A 16,791-nucleotide genomic window follows, 5' to 3' on the forward strand; every position below is an offset into this window, starting at 1 on the left:
TCACAGTACCTCGATTTTTGTCTGTCCACTGACCCCTTGCCCTTCCGACCTGAACCTCCCTCCCCTTTCCACATACAACAGACCACCATTCTCCACCTTCAAAGCTCAGTTAAATCCGATCTCCTCCAAGAGACCTTCCCAAATGAAGCCCTCTTTTCCCCTACTCCCTCTCCTCTTGGTATTCCCCCCTCTAGACTGTGAGCCCGCTGTTGGGTAGGGACCGTCTCTATATGTTGCTAATTTGTACTTCCCAAGCGCTTAGTACAGTGCTGTGCACACAGTATTCACTCAATAAATACGATTGAATGAATGAATATTCCCGATGCACCTAGTTCTGTACTCTGTAAGCACTTGATGTTCACCCCACCCTCAGCCCCACAGCACTTACGTACATATCCGTCATTTATTTTCATGTAAATACAATTGATTGGACAATTCTTGGGCTTTTATCTCCCCGTAAAAGCAGTGGGCCACCTTTGCAGGAGCAGGAGAGCAGAAAACTGAAGCTGCTGTCCATCGGCCAGGGTTTCTGTTTCACCAGAGCCCTAGCTTGCAGGAAGCTATCATCCCAGCTTTGGGAAGTTTGGAAGTTTTGTGTTTTTTTATGGCATTTGTTAAGCGCTTTCTATGTGCCAGGTGCTGAAGTAGATACAAACTAATCAGGTTGGACACAGCCCCCATCCCACACGGGGCACACAAACTTAATCCCCATTTTACAGATGAGGTAACTGAGGCGCAGAGAAATTAAGTGACTTGCCCAAGGTCACATAGCAGATGAGTGGCAAAGCCAGGATTAGAATCCAGGGCCTTCTGACCCCCAGGCCTGGTATGTACCTATCAGGTAGGCCACCCTGCTTCTCTAACGGTTGCACTTAGCTGTCCCTTCCTAGGAGTGCTCAATAAATACGATTGAATGAATGAATGAGTGGTGAGAAGCCTGGAAACTACCCCTTCAGCAAAAATGTACTGCAGCTTTTATTGTTTTGTAGGGTGTCAGTTTTTTTGTTCCTTTTTTTAACTTAGCCCATTGATACTTTCCCTATTATGTCTGTTCTTAGTTTCCTCCTGTTAACTTGCGATTCACTCACTGGGAGCAGAACCTCGTGGAAAGTAATATGCTTGTACTTTTCCCCAGCCCTTTGTACAGTTGTCTGGCACATAGTAAGTGCTCAACAGATGCAGTAGGGACCAAACTAATAAAGCTGTCAATCCCTGGGCTCCAGGGATGCTCAAGCCAAAGATCTATAGGAAGTGAAGGGGTGTGCTGTCAATCAATCAATCGTATTTATTGAGCACTTACTGTGTGCAGAGCACTGTATTAAGCGCTTAGGAAGTACAAGTTGGCAGGGTCGGCTGTTTGATGGATGAGGCATCTGAGTCATTCTGCTGCTCCCTGGCTGAGCCCTTTTAGTTTTATTTTTTTCTTCCCCTGGGCCCACTGGCCCATTCGGTGATTGTCTCTAAGGGAGAAGTTCATTAAACAAAGCCCAGGGCCCAGACTTTCACTCCTTAATTTTCTCCCTTTTCCAGTCCATCTTTTTGTTTCCTTTCCTCCCCCTCCACCAAAAAAAAACAGTCACAGAAAGTTAGGACAATTAAGTGACACATCCATAACTGATGATTGATAGCAAAGAAGACACCCAGTTCCTCTAAACAGCCTTTGTTGTCATTGCCGAGACCAGATTTAGATCATCCTGATTATTCCATGACAGGAGCTCTACCCGATCCACATTTCCTCTGATAAAATGAGGGATACGCAGTATTATGAGAACTCTGAGTCTTAGGAGGTGTCTGAGTATCTTAACGTTTCTGCTTCTTTTAAATCAATTGAAAAATAAACAAATGTCCTTAGCCTGTGAAGGTGAAGCTTTCTATTTTAAACTAAGAAATGAATTAGTTTCTTTAATTTGAGGAAAATGTTGGCATAGTCAACTTCTCTCCCATCAGGGTTCCACCTTAGGATAAAGAGTGTTGGAATCAGAGCAGACACATTTGGTCATCTGTATCTTTAGCTACCAAAATATCTGGCCCAGTTTGGTCTTCTGAATCTTTAGCTACCAAGATATTTCCAATACCTCTTTGTATTGTTTGCTTTATCAGATCTGTGTGGAAAGCCTCCCTCTGTATCTACCATTCTGATGTGATAGCTGCCTCTCATCTTCTCAAAGGAGTAAAATGTATTATTTTCTAGAAGGTGCCCAGAAGAATTCGTAGTCTCATACTTTACATATTACTAATATAGCATCTTCTGGAAAGCTCAGAACATTCTAGCAAAATGTAATTTCCACAACACTCCTCCCAGAAGGGAAAGATAAGCTGAACCTGTCTTTTGGAACGATAAACTGATTAGTATGCTAAGAGGTTAAGGTAATAAAACTAACAGAAAATCAGCTCTTACAGCTGTGTGCATCATCTTTTAAAACTGCTGATTGGAATACCTCTCTTCCCATTTCAGGAATCTCTAAAGGCTCCTCAGTGATTTCTCCAATGAAGCAGTTTTCCTGATGGGAGGCTTCCTGCCATTCCTAGTTTATTTCTCATCCCATTCCCCCTCGTTGGAATGCTTTCCCAACGTCAGCTTCACCAAACCACAGCCCTTCCTTCCCTCCCTCCCTCCCTCCCTCCTTCCCTCCCTCCCTCCTTTATTTCCTTCCTTCCTTCCTTCCTTCCTTCCTTCCTTCCTTCCTTCCTTCCTTCCTCTTTGAAGCCGAGAGTGAGGAGTTTTTGCTCAATTCAAAGGTTGATAGGCAACCCATGGAGATTTTTGAGGAGGGGAGTGGCATGCCCAGAGCGTTTCCATAGGAAGATAATCCGGGCAGCAGAGTGAAGTATAGACTGAAGCAAGGAGAGACAGGAGGATGGGAGATCAGAGAGGAGGCTGATGCAGTAATCCATTTGGGATAGGATGAAAGATTGAACCAGGAAGGTAGCAGTTTGGATGGAGAAGAAGGGGCGGATCTTGGCGATGATGTGGAGGTGAGACTGGCAGGTTTTGGTGATGGATTGGATGTGTGGGGTGAATGAGGGAGTGGAGTCAAGGATGACACCAAGGTTGCAGGCTTGTGAGACGGGAAGGATCAGTCAAAGCCTTCCTAAAAAGTCACCTTGTCAAGAAGACGTGCATGTCATGACTTGCAGAAAGCCCCACTTTCCTGGTCTTGCCATCCTCTCAGCCATCTGAAGATCTATGGTTTTTTAATTCACTTTGTGACATATTTTTAAGTGTGACGTATTCATCAATGACATCTTCTGTCTCTCCCCTTAAAGTTGTCTGCTCCTCTAGAGCCAGGATCATGTTTTTTTTATTCTTTCGTATGTTTCTCCTAGTGCTGGTTCAGTGCTCTGTTGGAAGAGCAGCATGGCCTAGTAAATAGAGCATGGACTGGGGGTCAGAAGGACCTGGGTTCTAATCCTGATTTCACCACATCTGCTGGATAACGTTGGGCAGTCACGTCTCTGTGCTTCCGTTACCTGATCTGGAAAATGGGCATTAAGGCCATGAGTCCCGCATGGGACACGGATTGTGTCCAAACTGATTAGCTTGTATCTACCCCAGTGCTTAAAACGATGCCTGATACGTAGTGAGTGCTTAACAAATATGATTTTTTTTAAAAAAAAAGGTACTCAGTGAATATGGCAGATATTAATACTGAGCATGGGGTAAGGAAAATCAGTTGGAAGTAATAATAATAATAATTTTGGTATTTAAGTGCTTACCATGTACCAGGCACTGTACTAAGCGCTGGGGTGGAGACAAGCAAATTGGGTTGGACTCAGTCCCCGTCCCACATAGGGCTCACAGTCTTAATCCCCATTTTGCAGTGAGCTGAGAGTAGCAGTCGTCCTGCACATTCTCTGTCTCTGCGCCCCTTCTATATCTCTGCCTGATGTTAGAGGAGATAAATGAAAAGGAAAAATATTTGTATTACTAAAAAAAAAAAAAAAAGAGGGTGGGCGTGTGGAAACTGAACTCTTAAGCCCCGGGCTATGCTTGTGAAATGATAGTTACAGGGATACATTTTTAGGTTGCACTCGGGCAACCGGCTCAAATAGGTGGCTTATGTTCGGAAGGGACTATTTTTATTAAAAAAGGGTAAAAAAAAAAAAAAAGAGGATAATGCGTACTTAACTCTTTTGATTGCCTAGCAACCAAATTTGTCAGACCTAACAAAAGCATTTTGCATTCAGTAAGATTGCATATTGGTATTAATGCTTAAATCCTAAAGAGGAGTCAAATGGACCCCATGGGGACCTTTTCTCCCTGACAGTATGGTAGTGGGGGTTCCTGTTTGCCTTACTCCCTAAACTAATTCTCTCCTTGTCTCTTCTCGGCCACAGAGGAAAGGCCTTATTTTGAACTTGACATTTCAAACCTGAATTAGTGATATTTTTCAAAGAAAGTGTCGCTCTTTCTGGATATTATGTTGCTCTGAGACACGTTAGATGAATTCCATCCATGGAATTGGTACTCTGATAGAGATTTTGTAAAGGCCTGAAGGTGGACATGCATATTCTGTTTTTAAGTCCTGGGGCAGTTGGTTTGCTCCAGGATCAGAGATGTTTGGACATTTTCAGTCTGAAGTCAAGTGACATCTGGCTTCTTGACTTTGTTCAGATCATGCATTTAAAACTGTAAATTCAATTTTTGCATAATCGCACCACAGTTTTTCTGGTCTGAATGTTGGCTCATCTCTCCCAAAGTATGGCTAGCATTCTCTTAGCTCACCATGAAAGAGGATCCCCCTGCAGATGCCAAGAGGATTTGACTCAGAGAGGGATACTCTTTCATGGTATGCTGACAAAAACCATCCACTTTGGGGAGCAAGGGTTACAGGTAAATGACCTGAGATTTTCTATTTCCCCTCATCCTCCTTGGTACATTCCCTCCTTACAGGGCACAAGGTTTAAAAAGCTTCATTGACATCCTTTTTCACATTGTGGAATATTCATTTCTAAAACAAACAATCTGGCCTGTTCCTTTTGTGACACCATTTTAACACCTTTTTTTTTTTCTCTTTTCTTCTAGCCGGACAATGAAATTTCTTCCGACTGCAATCATGTAAGTATGGAATTTGCATATTTCCAGCTCTGTGTTAAGTTTACGTATAGAATGATTTTTATTCTGTATTCCACAGAGTTCTAGTTGCTATAGTTGGGCCCTTTAACACAGCGCAAGCTTAATTTTTGTAAAACAAATACATTTATTTGTAAATGCTCTCCCCATTTCAGGCAACCCTCAGTTTTGGCAAGCCAGGCTATCCTTAAGGTAAATTGATTCACCCAGGATTTAGTCCTGTTATCAACCAGGACCATTGATAATTTATGGGAATCTAATAGTAGAGTGCTGAATTTATTTCTAGAATTCTCTCTGAAGAATAATGACCTATCAAAAACAGGCCAGATTGTTTTTCAGATTTGGTCTTCCAATATCTTAGTTGTTACCAAGCATGTTATTCTAATATTTAGGTTGTGGTTAATGCATGCTGAAGACAATTTCCACCCAGGGCTTTTGGTTTCTGACTAATTTATTTTAGCGTGGAGGCTTGTCAATGCAAATACAAGCCCCTACTAACCATGCTTCAACCCGAATGGGGGAACTGTGTACAGAGGTTTTTGTCTTGGCTCATCTCCGCTTTCAGGGGAAGCAGTGTGGCCTAGTGGAAAGAGCATGGGCCTGGGAATCAGAAGGACCTGAATTCTAATCCTGGTTCTGCCAATTGTCTGCTCTGTGACCTTGGGCAAGTCACCTAATGTCTTGGTGCCTCAGTTCTCTCATCTGTGAAATGGGGACTAGGACTGGGAGCCCCATCTGGGACAGGGACTGTGTCCAACCTGATTAATTTGTGTCTACCGTAGTGCTGCCTGGCAAATAGTGAGCACTTAACAAGCATCTTAAAAAAAGGCAGCGGGGTGGGTGGAAATAGCTGAGTTTGCTAACTATGGATAACCGCTCTGACTTGCCCCCAGAAGGTTGAGAAGCCAGTGAAACACTGTGCACAGTTGGACTTGGAATTCAAAGAAAGCCAAGAAATTTTCACTGTATTAATAATAATAATAATATCATTTATTAAGCGCTTACTATGTGCAAAGCACTGTTCTAAGCTCTGGGGAGATTACAAGGTGAACAGGTTGTCCCACGTGGGGCTCGCAGTCTTCATTCCCATTTTCCAGATGAGGGAACTGAGGCCCAGAGAAGTGAAGTGACTTGCCCAAAGTCACCCAGCTGACAAGTGGCGGAGCCAGGATTCGAACCCATGACCTTGGACTCCAAAGCCCGGGCTCTTCCCGCTGAGCCACACTGCTTCAAGTCACAAGGAATGTTGTGGATGGGCAAAGAAAAGGCCGCCTCCTTTCATAAATGTGTATTTCTTCTCCTCCTTAGCTATCAACCTCAGAGCCCTTCAAGTTTAAGTTTTCTGTTGAATTTTTTCTAGGAACACTTAGAAAAATGTAAATATCCTTGTTATGCTTGCCCTGCAAAATCCTTCCCAAAGTAGCCCGCCAACAAGAACAGCACAGGCAAAGCAGGCAAAAATGTCTCATTATTAGAGGAGCAGTTTGGTCTGGAGGTAAGAGCATGAATTTGAGAATTAGAGGACTTGGGTTCTAATTCTTGCTCTGCAGTTTGCCTGCTGTGTGACCTAAGGCGAGTCACTTCACTTTTCAGTGCCTCAGTTTCCTCAACTGTAAAATCAATGCCTGTTCTCCCTCCTAGTTAGACTGTGAGCCCCACGCGGGACAGGGACTGTGTCCGAGCTGATTAACTTGTATCTCCCCTGGTGCTTAGAAGAGTGCTTGACACGTACTAAGTGCTTAATAAATGCCATCATTATTATTATTATTAACCAATGCTATAATAACAACTATAATACTGAACCAAGATGAGAGTAAGCCCAAGAATTAGACTATTTTTAGACAGGCCGAATGACTGTTGTGAGCCCCCTGCCAGTCACAGGGGTCTGCTAGCACTTCCGAGGGATTTGGGGTGGGCTGCGGTAAGCTGGTTCAGAAAGTGCTGAGAGCATGCACTTTCTCTTCTGTCTTTCAAACAATTAATTATTGCACTGCGCTAAGCACTGGGGTGATACAAGCAAATCAGGCTGGACACAGTCCCTGTCCCCTGTGGGGCTCACAGTCTCATGCTCATTTTATAGATGAGATAACTGAGGCAGGGAGAAGTGAAGTGACTTGCCCAGGGTCACACAACAGACAAGTGGTGGAGCTGGAATTAGAACCCATGACCTTCTGACTCCCAGGGCCACTCTCCATCCACTAAGCCAAGCTGCTTCCAAGCACACTCCCACACCACCAACCCACAACTGGTTCTTTCCCTTGGGTGCAGTTCTCCTGCATTCTTGCCTTCCAACAATACCAGCCGGAAATCAGAAAGGTTCATTTTTTTTTTGTTTCTTTGTTTAACGGTATCTGTTAAGCGCTTACTATGTGCCAGGCACTGTACTAAGCCCTGGAGTAAGGAGAAGGAGAGGACACAGTCCCTGTCCTACATGTAGGGCTCACAGTCTTAATAAATACCATTGATTGATTGATTAATCCCCATTTTACAGATAAGGGTGCCGAGGCACAGGGAAGTTAAGTGACTTGGCCGAGATCACACGACAAGCTAGTGGCAGAGCCTGGATTAGAATCCAGGTCCTTTAACTCCCAAACCCGGACTCTTTCCACTAGGCCACACTGCTTCCCCTTCCTTCCCCTCAGTGTATTGGACCCTACTATAATGCCCTGCAGAGCTCTGCGTAGGAAGATCATTTCAAGAACTTAGTTATTGTTCCTGGCTTCATCCAGTCAATTTCTCTTCACTTGAAGAACAAAATTTTCATTGTTAAACTTCATCCCCAAAGTTCTTTGGTCTTAGAGAGGTGGAGCCGGAGAAGAAGCCCAGGAAAAGTATCTCTGTCAGGTCCCAAATTTATCCGGGATCTCAAACCAGCAGGTTTCTAAAGTAGGCCTAATCCTTCCTTGGAACAACAAGAACAACTTTTTATACGTAGAAAATCAAACAGCCTGTGGACCCAATGGCCAACAATCCCCTTAAAGCTTTTTCAGGAAGAGAAGGACTAGTGTTCTTATTTTATTCTTTTGAGGGTAAGCGCCTCGTGTTTCCTGCAGAATTCGCAGTTTCCCAAATAAGAGGAAGCATGTTGGAAGAAATTTGCCCCGAAAGCCTGCACATTTGGGGAAGAAAAGTCTGGTGATTTGTTCAGATACCCTGCCCCTCCTTTCCGGGCTATTTTCAAGAGTAATCAGGGGACGGAGCCTAATGCACTGCTCTTCTCTCCCACTGAGCTGTAGAAGCTAGAGAACTTAGTGCCTGCGGGACCCTCTTATGTCTCAGTATTTTTGAGGCAAGTGTGAGAAGTCCTTGGAAACTTCTGCCCCTTTGCTCCTTCTAAGACAATCAGTCTGAGCTCTTCTCGCTAGCACTGTGTTGGGATAAATTCCCCCCCAAAACGGGACTTGATGTTTTCCACTCATTTGAATCTCTGCTCTGCTGCTTTTTTATGCAGCAGCTTCATTTGACAATACCCTCTACCTCCTCTCTCACCCCACCCCCCGGAGACAAAAAAATGCCGAAGTGGTGGCCCACATACAGAGATGATGCTACTGCTTTTCTGGGTTAAGAATAGAGAGCGGCAACAATTACCTGAATTTGGATCTTGCGGGGTTTGAGAGGAAAGGAGGAGAAAATTACGTTTGATAACAAGACTTCAGTATGTGCTGCTTCCCCTGAGTAAAACCGACCTAATCAGATATTATTTTTATCACTGAAGACGGTCCTGAAATCAGAGAATCAATTTGACTTTATACAAAGATTCACTAGGCCAAGCCGTATACTTTCCCCAAAAACGCCTTTTATGAGAAAGATGATTTAAATTTACACGGTTGAAATTTTTTTCTGAACTTTTCAATGACCTTGAGTCCATAGCTTTTTAAAAACCAAAGTAGTGTTTATTGGAAACAGCCTTACAGGGTGGCAGATATGAGTGATGATGCTTTTGTTGTTGTCTAACATCTTATGTCTGAGAACCAGTGGCTTCCCTTCTCAATTGTTGCTTCCCTCTGAGGTTTAACTCTCTCTATCTTACAATAGGCTCTTGCCATTTCCAGACATGCCAGCTATTGATAATAAGAAATGTCACACTATAAATAATAAATGTCAAACCTTTGTTTTTTCTTTGACGCAGTTGTTGTGGAATTATAAACTGAACCTGACTACAGACCCCAAGTTTGAATCAGTGGCCAGAGAGGTCTGCAAATCCACTATTTCAGAGGTAATTGGCAAAGGAGAATGGTGCGTTGCGCGTGACTTATGTGAAGACACTTTTCTTTGACACCAACTTAAATTTTTCAAAGGTTGGATACAACTTTAGTGATTTCCCATTTTAGGAAGTAGTAGTGAGAGGGGAATGGGTTGGTGGAAGGTCGAAACTTGTCAGGCCATCTGGCTGCAGATATTTTTTAGAATTTTCTTAGCAGACTTCTCCTTTTTCCCCTAGGTTAAGTAAGGTTGTCCACTGCTCAGAATTGACCCTAGGCCCAGACAGACCCAGTCAGATGGGAATTCAGTGATTGCTGGGACCCTAAGAGACTTCTACAAAGGCCACTATCGGTTTCACCACTGCTGGGTTCCCAGAGGTTTTGCCTTTCTGCAAAACTATCCTAAGATACGCTGGACAGCTGAAAGTCTACCCTGTTTTATAATGTAGTGGAACAATCTTGAATTTGAACACTTGCCTAACTCTCCCTATTTGACAATACCGGAGGTGCTATCAGTTGAGGTTACATCATCAATCATCATCATCATCAATCGTATTTATTGAGCGCTAACTATGTGCAGAGCACTGTACTAAGCGCTTGGGAAGTACAAATTGGCAACATATACAGTCCCTACCCAAAGTGGGCTTACAGTCTAAAAGGGGAAGACAGAGAACAAAACCAAACATACTAACAAAATAAAATAAATAGAACATCCCATTTGCACCTCCATGTTTAAATCCTGAATCTGTCTGTTCACACGTCTCATTGTTGGTTTTTGCCAGTTTCTGCCCATTTGCCTTCTGGAAATTGAATTGGGCCTGTTCGTATAGTCTCAAAAATGATTTTACTCAGTACATTAGTTTGGTTCTCCTGGAATGCACTTGAAATTAACGATGGTTCCTCTATGGGCTTTAGGAGTACTCTTTTTTGGGAAGCGAAGCAGAAGTGAGGGTGTTTTTATTTTTTTTTCCCCTCTTGGGTATCAATTTAATACAGGGGTATAGAAAATTAAATATCAGGAGGAACAGAGCTTGTTAGCTATGCTCGTAATACCACTGTTCCCAATTACTTCCACACTTGGTTCTGGGCTCCCAAGTGTCAAGTAGCACCACCTGAATATCTACGTGCTACAAACTTAAAATTCGCTCTAAACTGTTTAGCTAAAGGCTGCTCATTTCCCCACCTCTGGTTTCACTAATGGAGCTGCTGCCGCATTTTTATAAGTGCGTGTTTTGAGGATGTTCCCCAATCACAGCAGAGCTCATTTCCCATCATAGTCTTTGATTGCCTAGCACTATTGTAAACATCTTGCTCTAAGTCTTAGAGGTTTACTGACAGAAATAGAATCTATTAAGTGCAGTAGAGGGGGAAAGAAACATGAGATTCTAACTGAACATTAATGACTACTTTCATTTAAAATCGGCAGTGAATTAAAGCACAGAATGTTCCTACCTGTGTCATTTAATAAAAACTCTGATGATTCAGGACAAGTGTGCACATGCAACGTCTTACTTGACATAGAACCAACAAGATGTGCTCTTGGTTTTGTACTAAGTGATTAAACTGTTGGTTACTAAATATTCGGGAATGGTGTACCGCATATCTTTCCTTGAAAGGGCCTTGGCTTAATTTTTAAAGACATATTTTGTACCTCAAATCTAGCGTATTTAAAGGATGTTTTCTATTGCTAGATCCCAAGTGCTGGGATTCTAAAACATCTTTTCCTCTTGTTACCTCGTGAAGCCTATCTCTTAGTTTGGATCAATCAAGCCTCTTCATGACAGTACAGTGCTCTGCACACAGTAAGCGCTCAATAAATACGATTGAACGACAGTACGTTTTATTGATAGCTTTCCTTTTAAGCATCACAGAGGATATTCAAGGTTAAGTTGAAAAAGTTGCATTCATCTTAACGATTGAAAGATCAAGATTATCTATGAAAATCACTGCAACTTGTGTGAATTCTTTAACTTGCTTCTCTCAAGACGCAAGCATAATTTCAAGTTTCAGGTTCATTGTGGCCATAGAATAGATATGGTGGGATGTGGAGGCAGGTAAGAAGAAAAGTCTGTTTCATGAAAGGCTAATGAGGGGAAAAGAAAATAGATCGAAACTAACAGTTCCCTTTCTTTTTTATCTTTTTCGATAGAGTGGATTCTGTTTTTTGGGCTTTATCCTGCATTTTAAAGCTATTAGGAGGAGGTGAAGAAATCTCAGTGCACTTGAGAATAATGAAATGCTCATTGGCCATCATAAGTTAAAATGTATATTTGACATTTCACACGTGCAGTAGTTTTCCTTTGTTCCAAAGTGCATAGGATATTTTAACAGCCTTAGCTCTCTGCCTGCATAAACCAAGTCTATTGCCCAGGCAGTTGTAGCCAAGAATGGTTACCATGCCATTTTCTATTGGAGGCTGGATAAGAGCCACGAATACTTAAAAGCCAAGGGCTCTCAGGTTGCCATATCTGAGATTCAGCGGCATTCCTAAGCCTCTTCGCCTCCCTCCACTCTGCCAAAGGACATCCCTGGGAGCCTGGAACCCAGACAGGCCTTGGGAGTGGTGATCCAAAGTCTGAAACAGTGGCACAGCTAATTTTGTACCTTCTGCCACCCAGCTCAGCCAAGCCTCTGCTCATGCTTCCAGCTTTGGGTTTCTATTTTTGAGATTTGTACCTTGGACCGAAGTTCTCCTTGGTGCTTTTGCCATCTAAGGGAATAGAGTGAGGTCAAGGGCACTGGGAGCAGTGGCGGTCTGGGGCCTCCCTCATTGGCCGTGGAGTCCCTGTAGCAAGAAACTTGCACAGCAGTCCTAATGCCACAGCCCCTCCCCGACCCCAAAACCAGTTGGCACATTTCAAGTTTTATGCTTAACCCACAGTATTTGTTGGCTTGTTCGTGTTGAGTAGCAGTTGTGGTTTTGGATAACTTGGATAAATAACTTTGGATAAGGAAAACCAAACCATATGGAACCACTCTACACTGAGTGACATTTTGTTTTTCATTTCCGCAGTACTGCGGTGCAGCCTTGCCATGAGTCCCAAGGTTGGGTCCTCTCTGATATCGAGTGCACCGCGCACACACCAGCACCTCCCTATCGTAACTTTCTCTGGGGCACAATTTTACTAGTGTTCAGAACACTGGTTTGAATCCCACGATTGTCCCGGACCAGTTTGTCACTGGTGCTTGTTTTCCATTAGATTGGAAGACATTCATCCACCTGCAATTGGTGCAAAGCACATTACTACCATGTCAAACAGTAAGATAATGCCTTTTCTTCCACTGGGCCTTGCGGGTGCCGTACATTAGCAGACATCTTCCCCTTTAGCGAAATTGCAGGAGTTGAAGATGAGGCTGAGACCACCACCTCTGCCCCTGCCACGGGGTCTTCAGAATCCCCTGATTGCATTTTGACCACCATACTTTGGTCCTCACTCAGGGGATTTCTCCTCCAAACTTACCCTCTGTAGAAGCGAATACTCCCAAAGCCTTTGTGGACCCCTGATTTATTGTCCAACTGCTTTCCTCCACAAGTAGCCATTGGTTTTTGTTATAATAATAGCAGGCCATCATGGGAGAGTTACACCAAGCACACCACTCTCCTTCAAAGAAAATTACTAGGTGTCAGTGGTGATATTAAAGGATAACCTTCTTTTGAACAGATTAAAGAATGTGCTGACGAGCCAGTGGGAAAAGGCTACTTGGTCTCCTGCTTGGTGGATCATAGAGGAAACATCACCGAATACCAGTGTCATCAGTACATCACCAAGATGACTGCTATCATCTTTAGTGATTACCGTCTGATCTGTGGCTTCATGGATGAATGCAAAAATGATATCAATATCTTGAAGTGCGGCAGCATTCGACTTGGAGAAAAGGTATCTACCACACTCAAAGGTTTATTGGCTGAAATGGCCTTTCGGAGAGCCTTAATAGGGTTGGAAATCCAACAGGCAAGGGAGAGAGGCAACTGGTTGATAATCAGTAACAGTCGGTGTTTGAGGTGGCTTCCTCACCTGACGAGGTCTTGGAAGACTGAGTTCGTTGTGGGCAGGGATTGTGTTGGCTTGTTGTTATTTTGTACTCTTCCAAGCACTTAGTACAGTGCTTTGCACACAGTAAGCGCTCAGTAAATACAGTTGAAAGAAAAGGCCCTTGTGTTCTTATAGGAACTAAATAATCTAATGAAATAGGTTGTTGGATTTGTCCATAGCTTAATAATCAGTCAAGCAACCATTTATTGAGTGCTTGCAGTGCGCAGAACTCTGTACTAAGTGCTAGGGAGAGTACAATACCATTTATATTAATGTCTGTCTCTCCCTCTAGACTGTAAGCTCTCTGTGGGCAGGGAGCACATCTACCAACTCTAGTATATTGTCCTCTCCAAAGCACTTAGTACACTGCTCTGCAAGGGATAGCGCTTAGTAAATATGATTGATTGATGTGCCAAGCATTGTGTCAAGCACTGGGGTAGATTCAGATAACCAAGTTAGTCATAGTACGTGATGCACTTGAGGCTCACACTTGTCAGATAATATGATATAGTAGAGTGGCGGGCCCACCCTACATCTGGCTTCCCCTTTGTAATCCTCTGCGGCGTTGGTTACATAATGTTCTTCCAACGTGGGTAGTGTGCTTGCTCTTCTCCCATTCCCTTCTCACCCCTCAAAATTCTGCATGGGGATCCCTGCACAAACTTAATGCCACCCCCATTCTCTCCCTACTCCAGGGACAGAATTGAGCCTGTCCATTTGGAAGTTAACCAAGTTGTTTCATTCTGACAGCACGTGGAGATAGATTTTCCAGTAAAATCTTGAGCAAATGAAAAGGCAAGTTCTCAATCTTGGAATTAAGAATGGGCCTCCGGCACATAACGGCCACTCTGTTTAACGCATACCTAGAGGAGGTCCTGCTTTGAAATTAATTTCTGTACACATAGTACTTTTGCACTGTTGCGCCTTTGTCGTTGACTTTGATTTTCTCCGTCTCTGTGAAAAGTCCCAGGTGGGACTCCCCTTTTAAGTCAGAAATAGATGGAGGAAGGCACAGTCAGGGTCAGAAGAGTTCCTGCCTCCTGTTTGGAGCTCAGCATTACCTCCTCTTCACTATCTCTTGTAGAATAGGAGGCAATGGAGGAGAGGTGGAGGAGGTGGGGAAGAAAAGATGTTACCTTTTCCACTATTAGACCCCAGTTCATACCGAGAATTCCCCAGTGTGATCAGTTTTCACATATGCCATAATCTGGCTTGATAGGAAAGTATTTTCAAATGCAGACAGTTTCTGTACAGGTTTACACTTGTAAGCTTCTCCCTTTTCTAGTCAACTAATTAGTTGTATCAGTCAATCACTGGTAATTGCTGAGCACTTATTGTGTGCAGAGCACTATACTTGGTAAGCACTTGGGAAAGTACAGTACAACAGAGTTGGTAGACACATTCCCTGGTCACAAACAGGCTCACAGTCTAGAAGGGGAGACAGACATTGATATAAATAAATTACGGATATGTAGTGCTGTGGGACGGAGGGATGTGTGGCTATCAAGTTCTTAAAATCCCGGAGGTTGTATAACTGGAAGCCCGAGAGGATTTTAATAATAATACTGGTATTTAAGTACTTACTATGTGACACGCGTTGTTCTAAACGCTGGGGTAGCCACAAGATAATCAGGTCCCACATGGGGCTCACGTTCTAAGTAGGAGGAAGCACAGGTGTATTGAATCCCCATTTTGCAGATGAGGGAACTGAGGCACAGAGAAGCGCAGCCCAAAGTCCCACAGCAGACAGGTGACAGAGCTGGGATTAGAACCCAGGTCCTCTGACTCCCAAACCTGTGCTTCTCTAGGAATGGCCCCTGGGTACACCCAGGAGGCATATGAACTGCAGCTTCAGGGGCCCTCAAAGGGATCATCTTTTCTTTATACAATGCCAGTGCTGAGTCAGTTTGTTGTTGGTGGTGAACTCCCAAGCCAGCGCTGCTTTCCATGCTGTCATTTCAGCATAATTCCCTTTGCCACCCCCACATTCCCCACAGTTTCCAGAACCGCTTTTTCCCACCTCTTTTTCTAAACCTTGGGCTCAACTGCAGATAAAGTGGCCCGTGTCCCTCCCACGGCTTGATCATCGGTTATGCCCCTAATTAAATATGCAGAGCAGGAAATTTATAGCCAGAGAAGTTCCATAAAAAATGCACCTTAAGGTCAACTCGATAGGGGACGTAGAATTGGAGCCTCCAAATGGGGCATCATTGCAAAAGTCTTCCCTCTGTTCTCTTGGGTCACTCAGAGTGGAAAGTCAGTGCTAGAGGGCAGGAATTAGGTCTTTATTTATTAAGGACAGGACTACTGTTACCCAGAAAGCATTCAGTAAGTAGTTTGGAGCGGATGGACAATGCCAAGAGCGTGCTTTAGCGGTTTTGGTCAAGCTGAAGACACCTCAGCATTTGAAGGTCGTCGTTTGGTTTTCAGCGACTGCGAAGTGACTATTCGGAACTCTCATTGTTTGCTGCCCGGTCGAAAGGTTGGGGAAATCGTACGTCTGATTTATCCTTCTTTTTCCTCTGCTGTATCCTTATTTAAATTCCCTAATAAGTTACCGCTCACCAGTCATAATGATCAGATTTTCATGTTATGGGAAAGGCAGTCACTGAATTTTTTATTGAAGGTTCTATTTTCACTTTGGATAGCAGAAAAAGAACTGTTACTTGCCCATCAGACTGTGAGCCCACTGTTGGGTAGGGACTGTGTCTATATTTTGCCAACTTGTACTTCCCAAGCGCTTAGTACAGTGCTCTGCACACAGTAATCGCTCAATAAATACGATTGATTGATTGATTGGAAAAGAGAGGAGCTTCTGGTGACACAGTGCCCTGCTGTCCAGCCTCTTGGGTTGCAGTGCGTAAGACATTTTCCTTCCCTATTTCGCCTGACTCTCCGATGCCTGATCCTCCAGACACGTAACATTCTGTTTAGTGAGGATTGAAATTCAGCTGTATTTGTAATAGTACTAGGCACCTGGGAGAGTACAGTACCATAATAAACGGACACATTCCCTGCCCTCAATGAGCTTAGAGTCTTGAGGGGCAGATAGACAATATGACTAAATAAATAAATAAATTACAGCTGTAAACACAAGTGCTGTGGGGCTGGGAGCAAGTCAGTGATGCAAAAGGCAGTGGGAAAAGACAAAAGGAGGGCTTAGTCAATGAAATGTCACAGACAACTTTTCGAGAGCCGCCTGTTCCTCTGTGTCCGGGAAAGGCGTACTCTGCTTATGTCTAACCTTCAAGCTCCACTGAACTTTTTGTATGCAAGTAATAGTGATAATGATGGAGGCATTGTATTGTACTGTTCCAAACACCAAGTGCTCTACACACAGTATGCTCTCAGGGAATAATATTGATTTAGTCTCCCAGTGCACTCAACGGGCAAACCGTGATCCAGTCGTAAAGGCATCAGGACTGAGAAACTGAGTAAAGGACTTGATTATAGTGCCTTTCTGGCATGGCAGTCCTCTACC

The 16,791-nt window shown here is 43.6% G+C and overlaps 1 protein-coding gene across 1 annotated transcript in view; it reads left to right on the forward strand.

The window, feature by feature from the left end:
- The window catches only part of GLG1 (golgi glycoprotein 1), a 144,791-nt gene that overhangs the window by 80,673 nt on the left and 47,327 nt on the right, over nucleotides 1-16,791 (forward strand). The window contains exons 2-4 of the mRNA XM_038753357.1: nucleotides 5,027-5,059; nucleotides 9,204-9,290; nucleotides 12,939-13,154. Coding sequence (XP_038609285.1) covers nucleotides 5,027-5,059; nucleotides 9,204-9,290; nucleotides 12,939-13,154 — 336 coding nt within the window. The remainder of the gene's footprint in view (nucleotides 1-5,026; nucleotides 5,060-9,203; nucleotides 9,291-12,938; nucleotides 13,155-16,791) is intronic.

The sequence above is a fragment of the Tachyglossus aculeatus genome, chromosome 11 (assembly GCF_015852505.1).
Source record: "Tachyglossus aculeatus isolate mTacAcu1 chromosome 11, mTacAcu1.pri, whole genome shotgun sequence".
NCBI classification, from domain to species: Eukaryota; Metazoa; Chordata; class Mammalia; order Monotremata; family Tachyglossidae; genus Tachyglossus; species Tachyglossus aculeatus.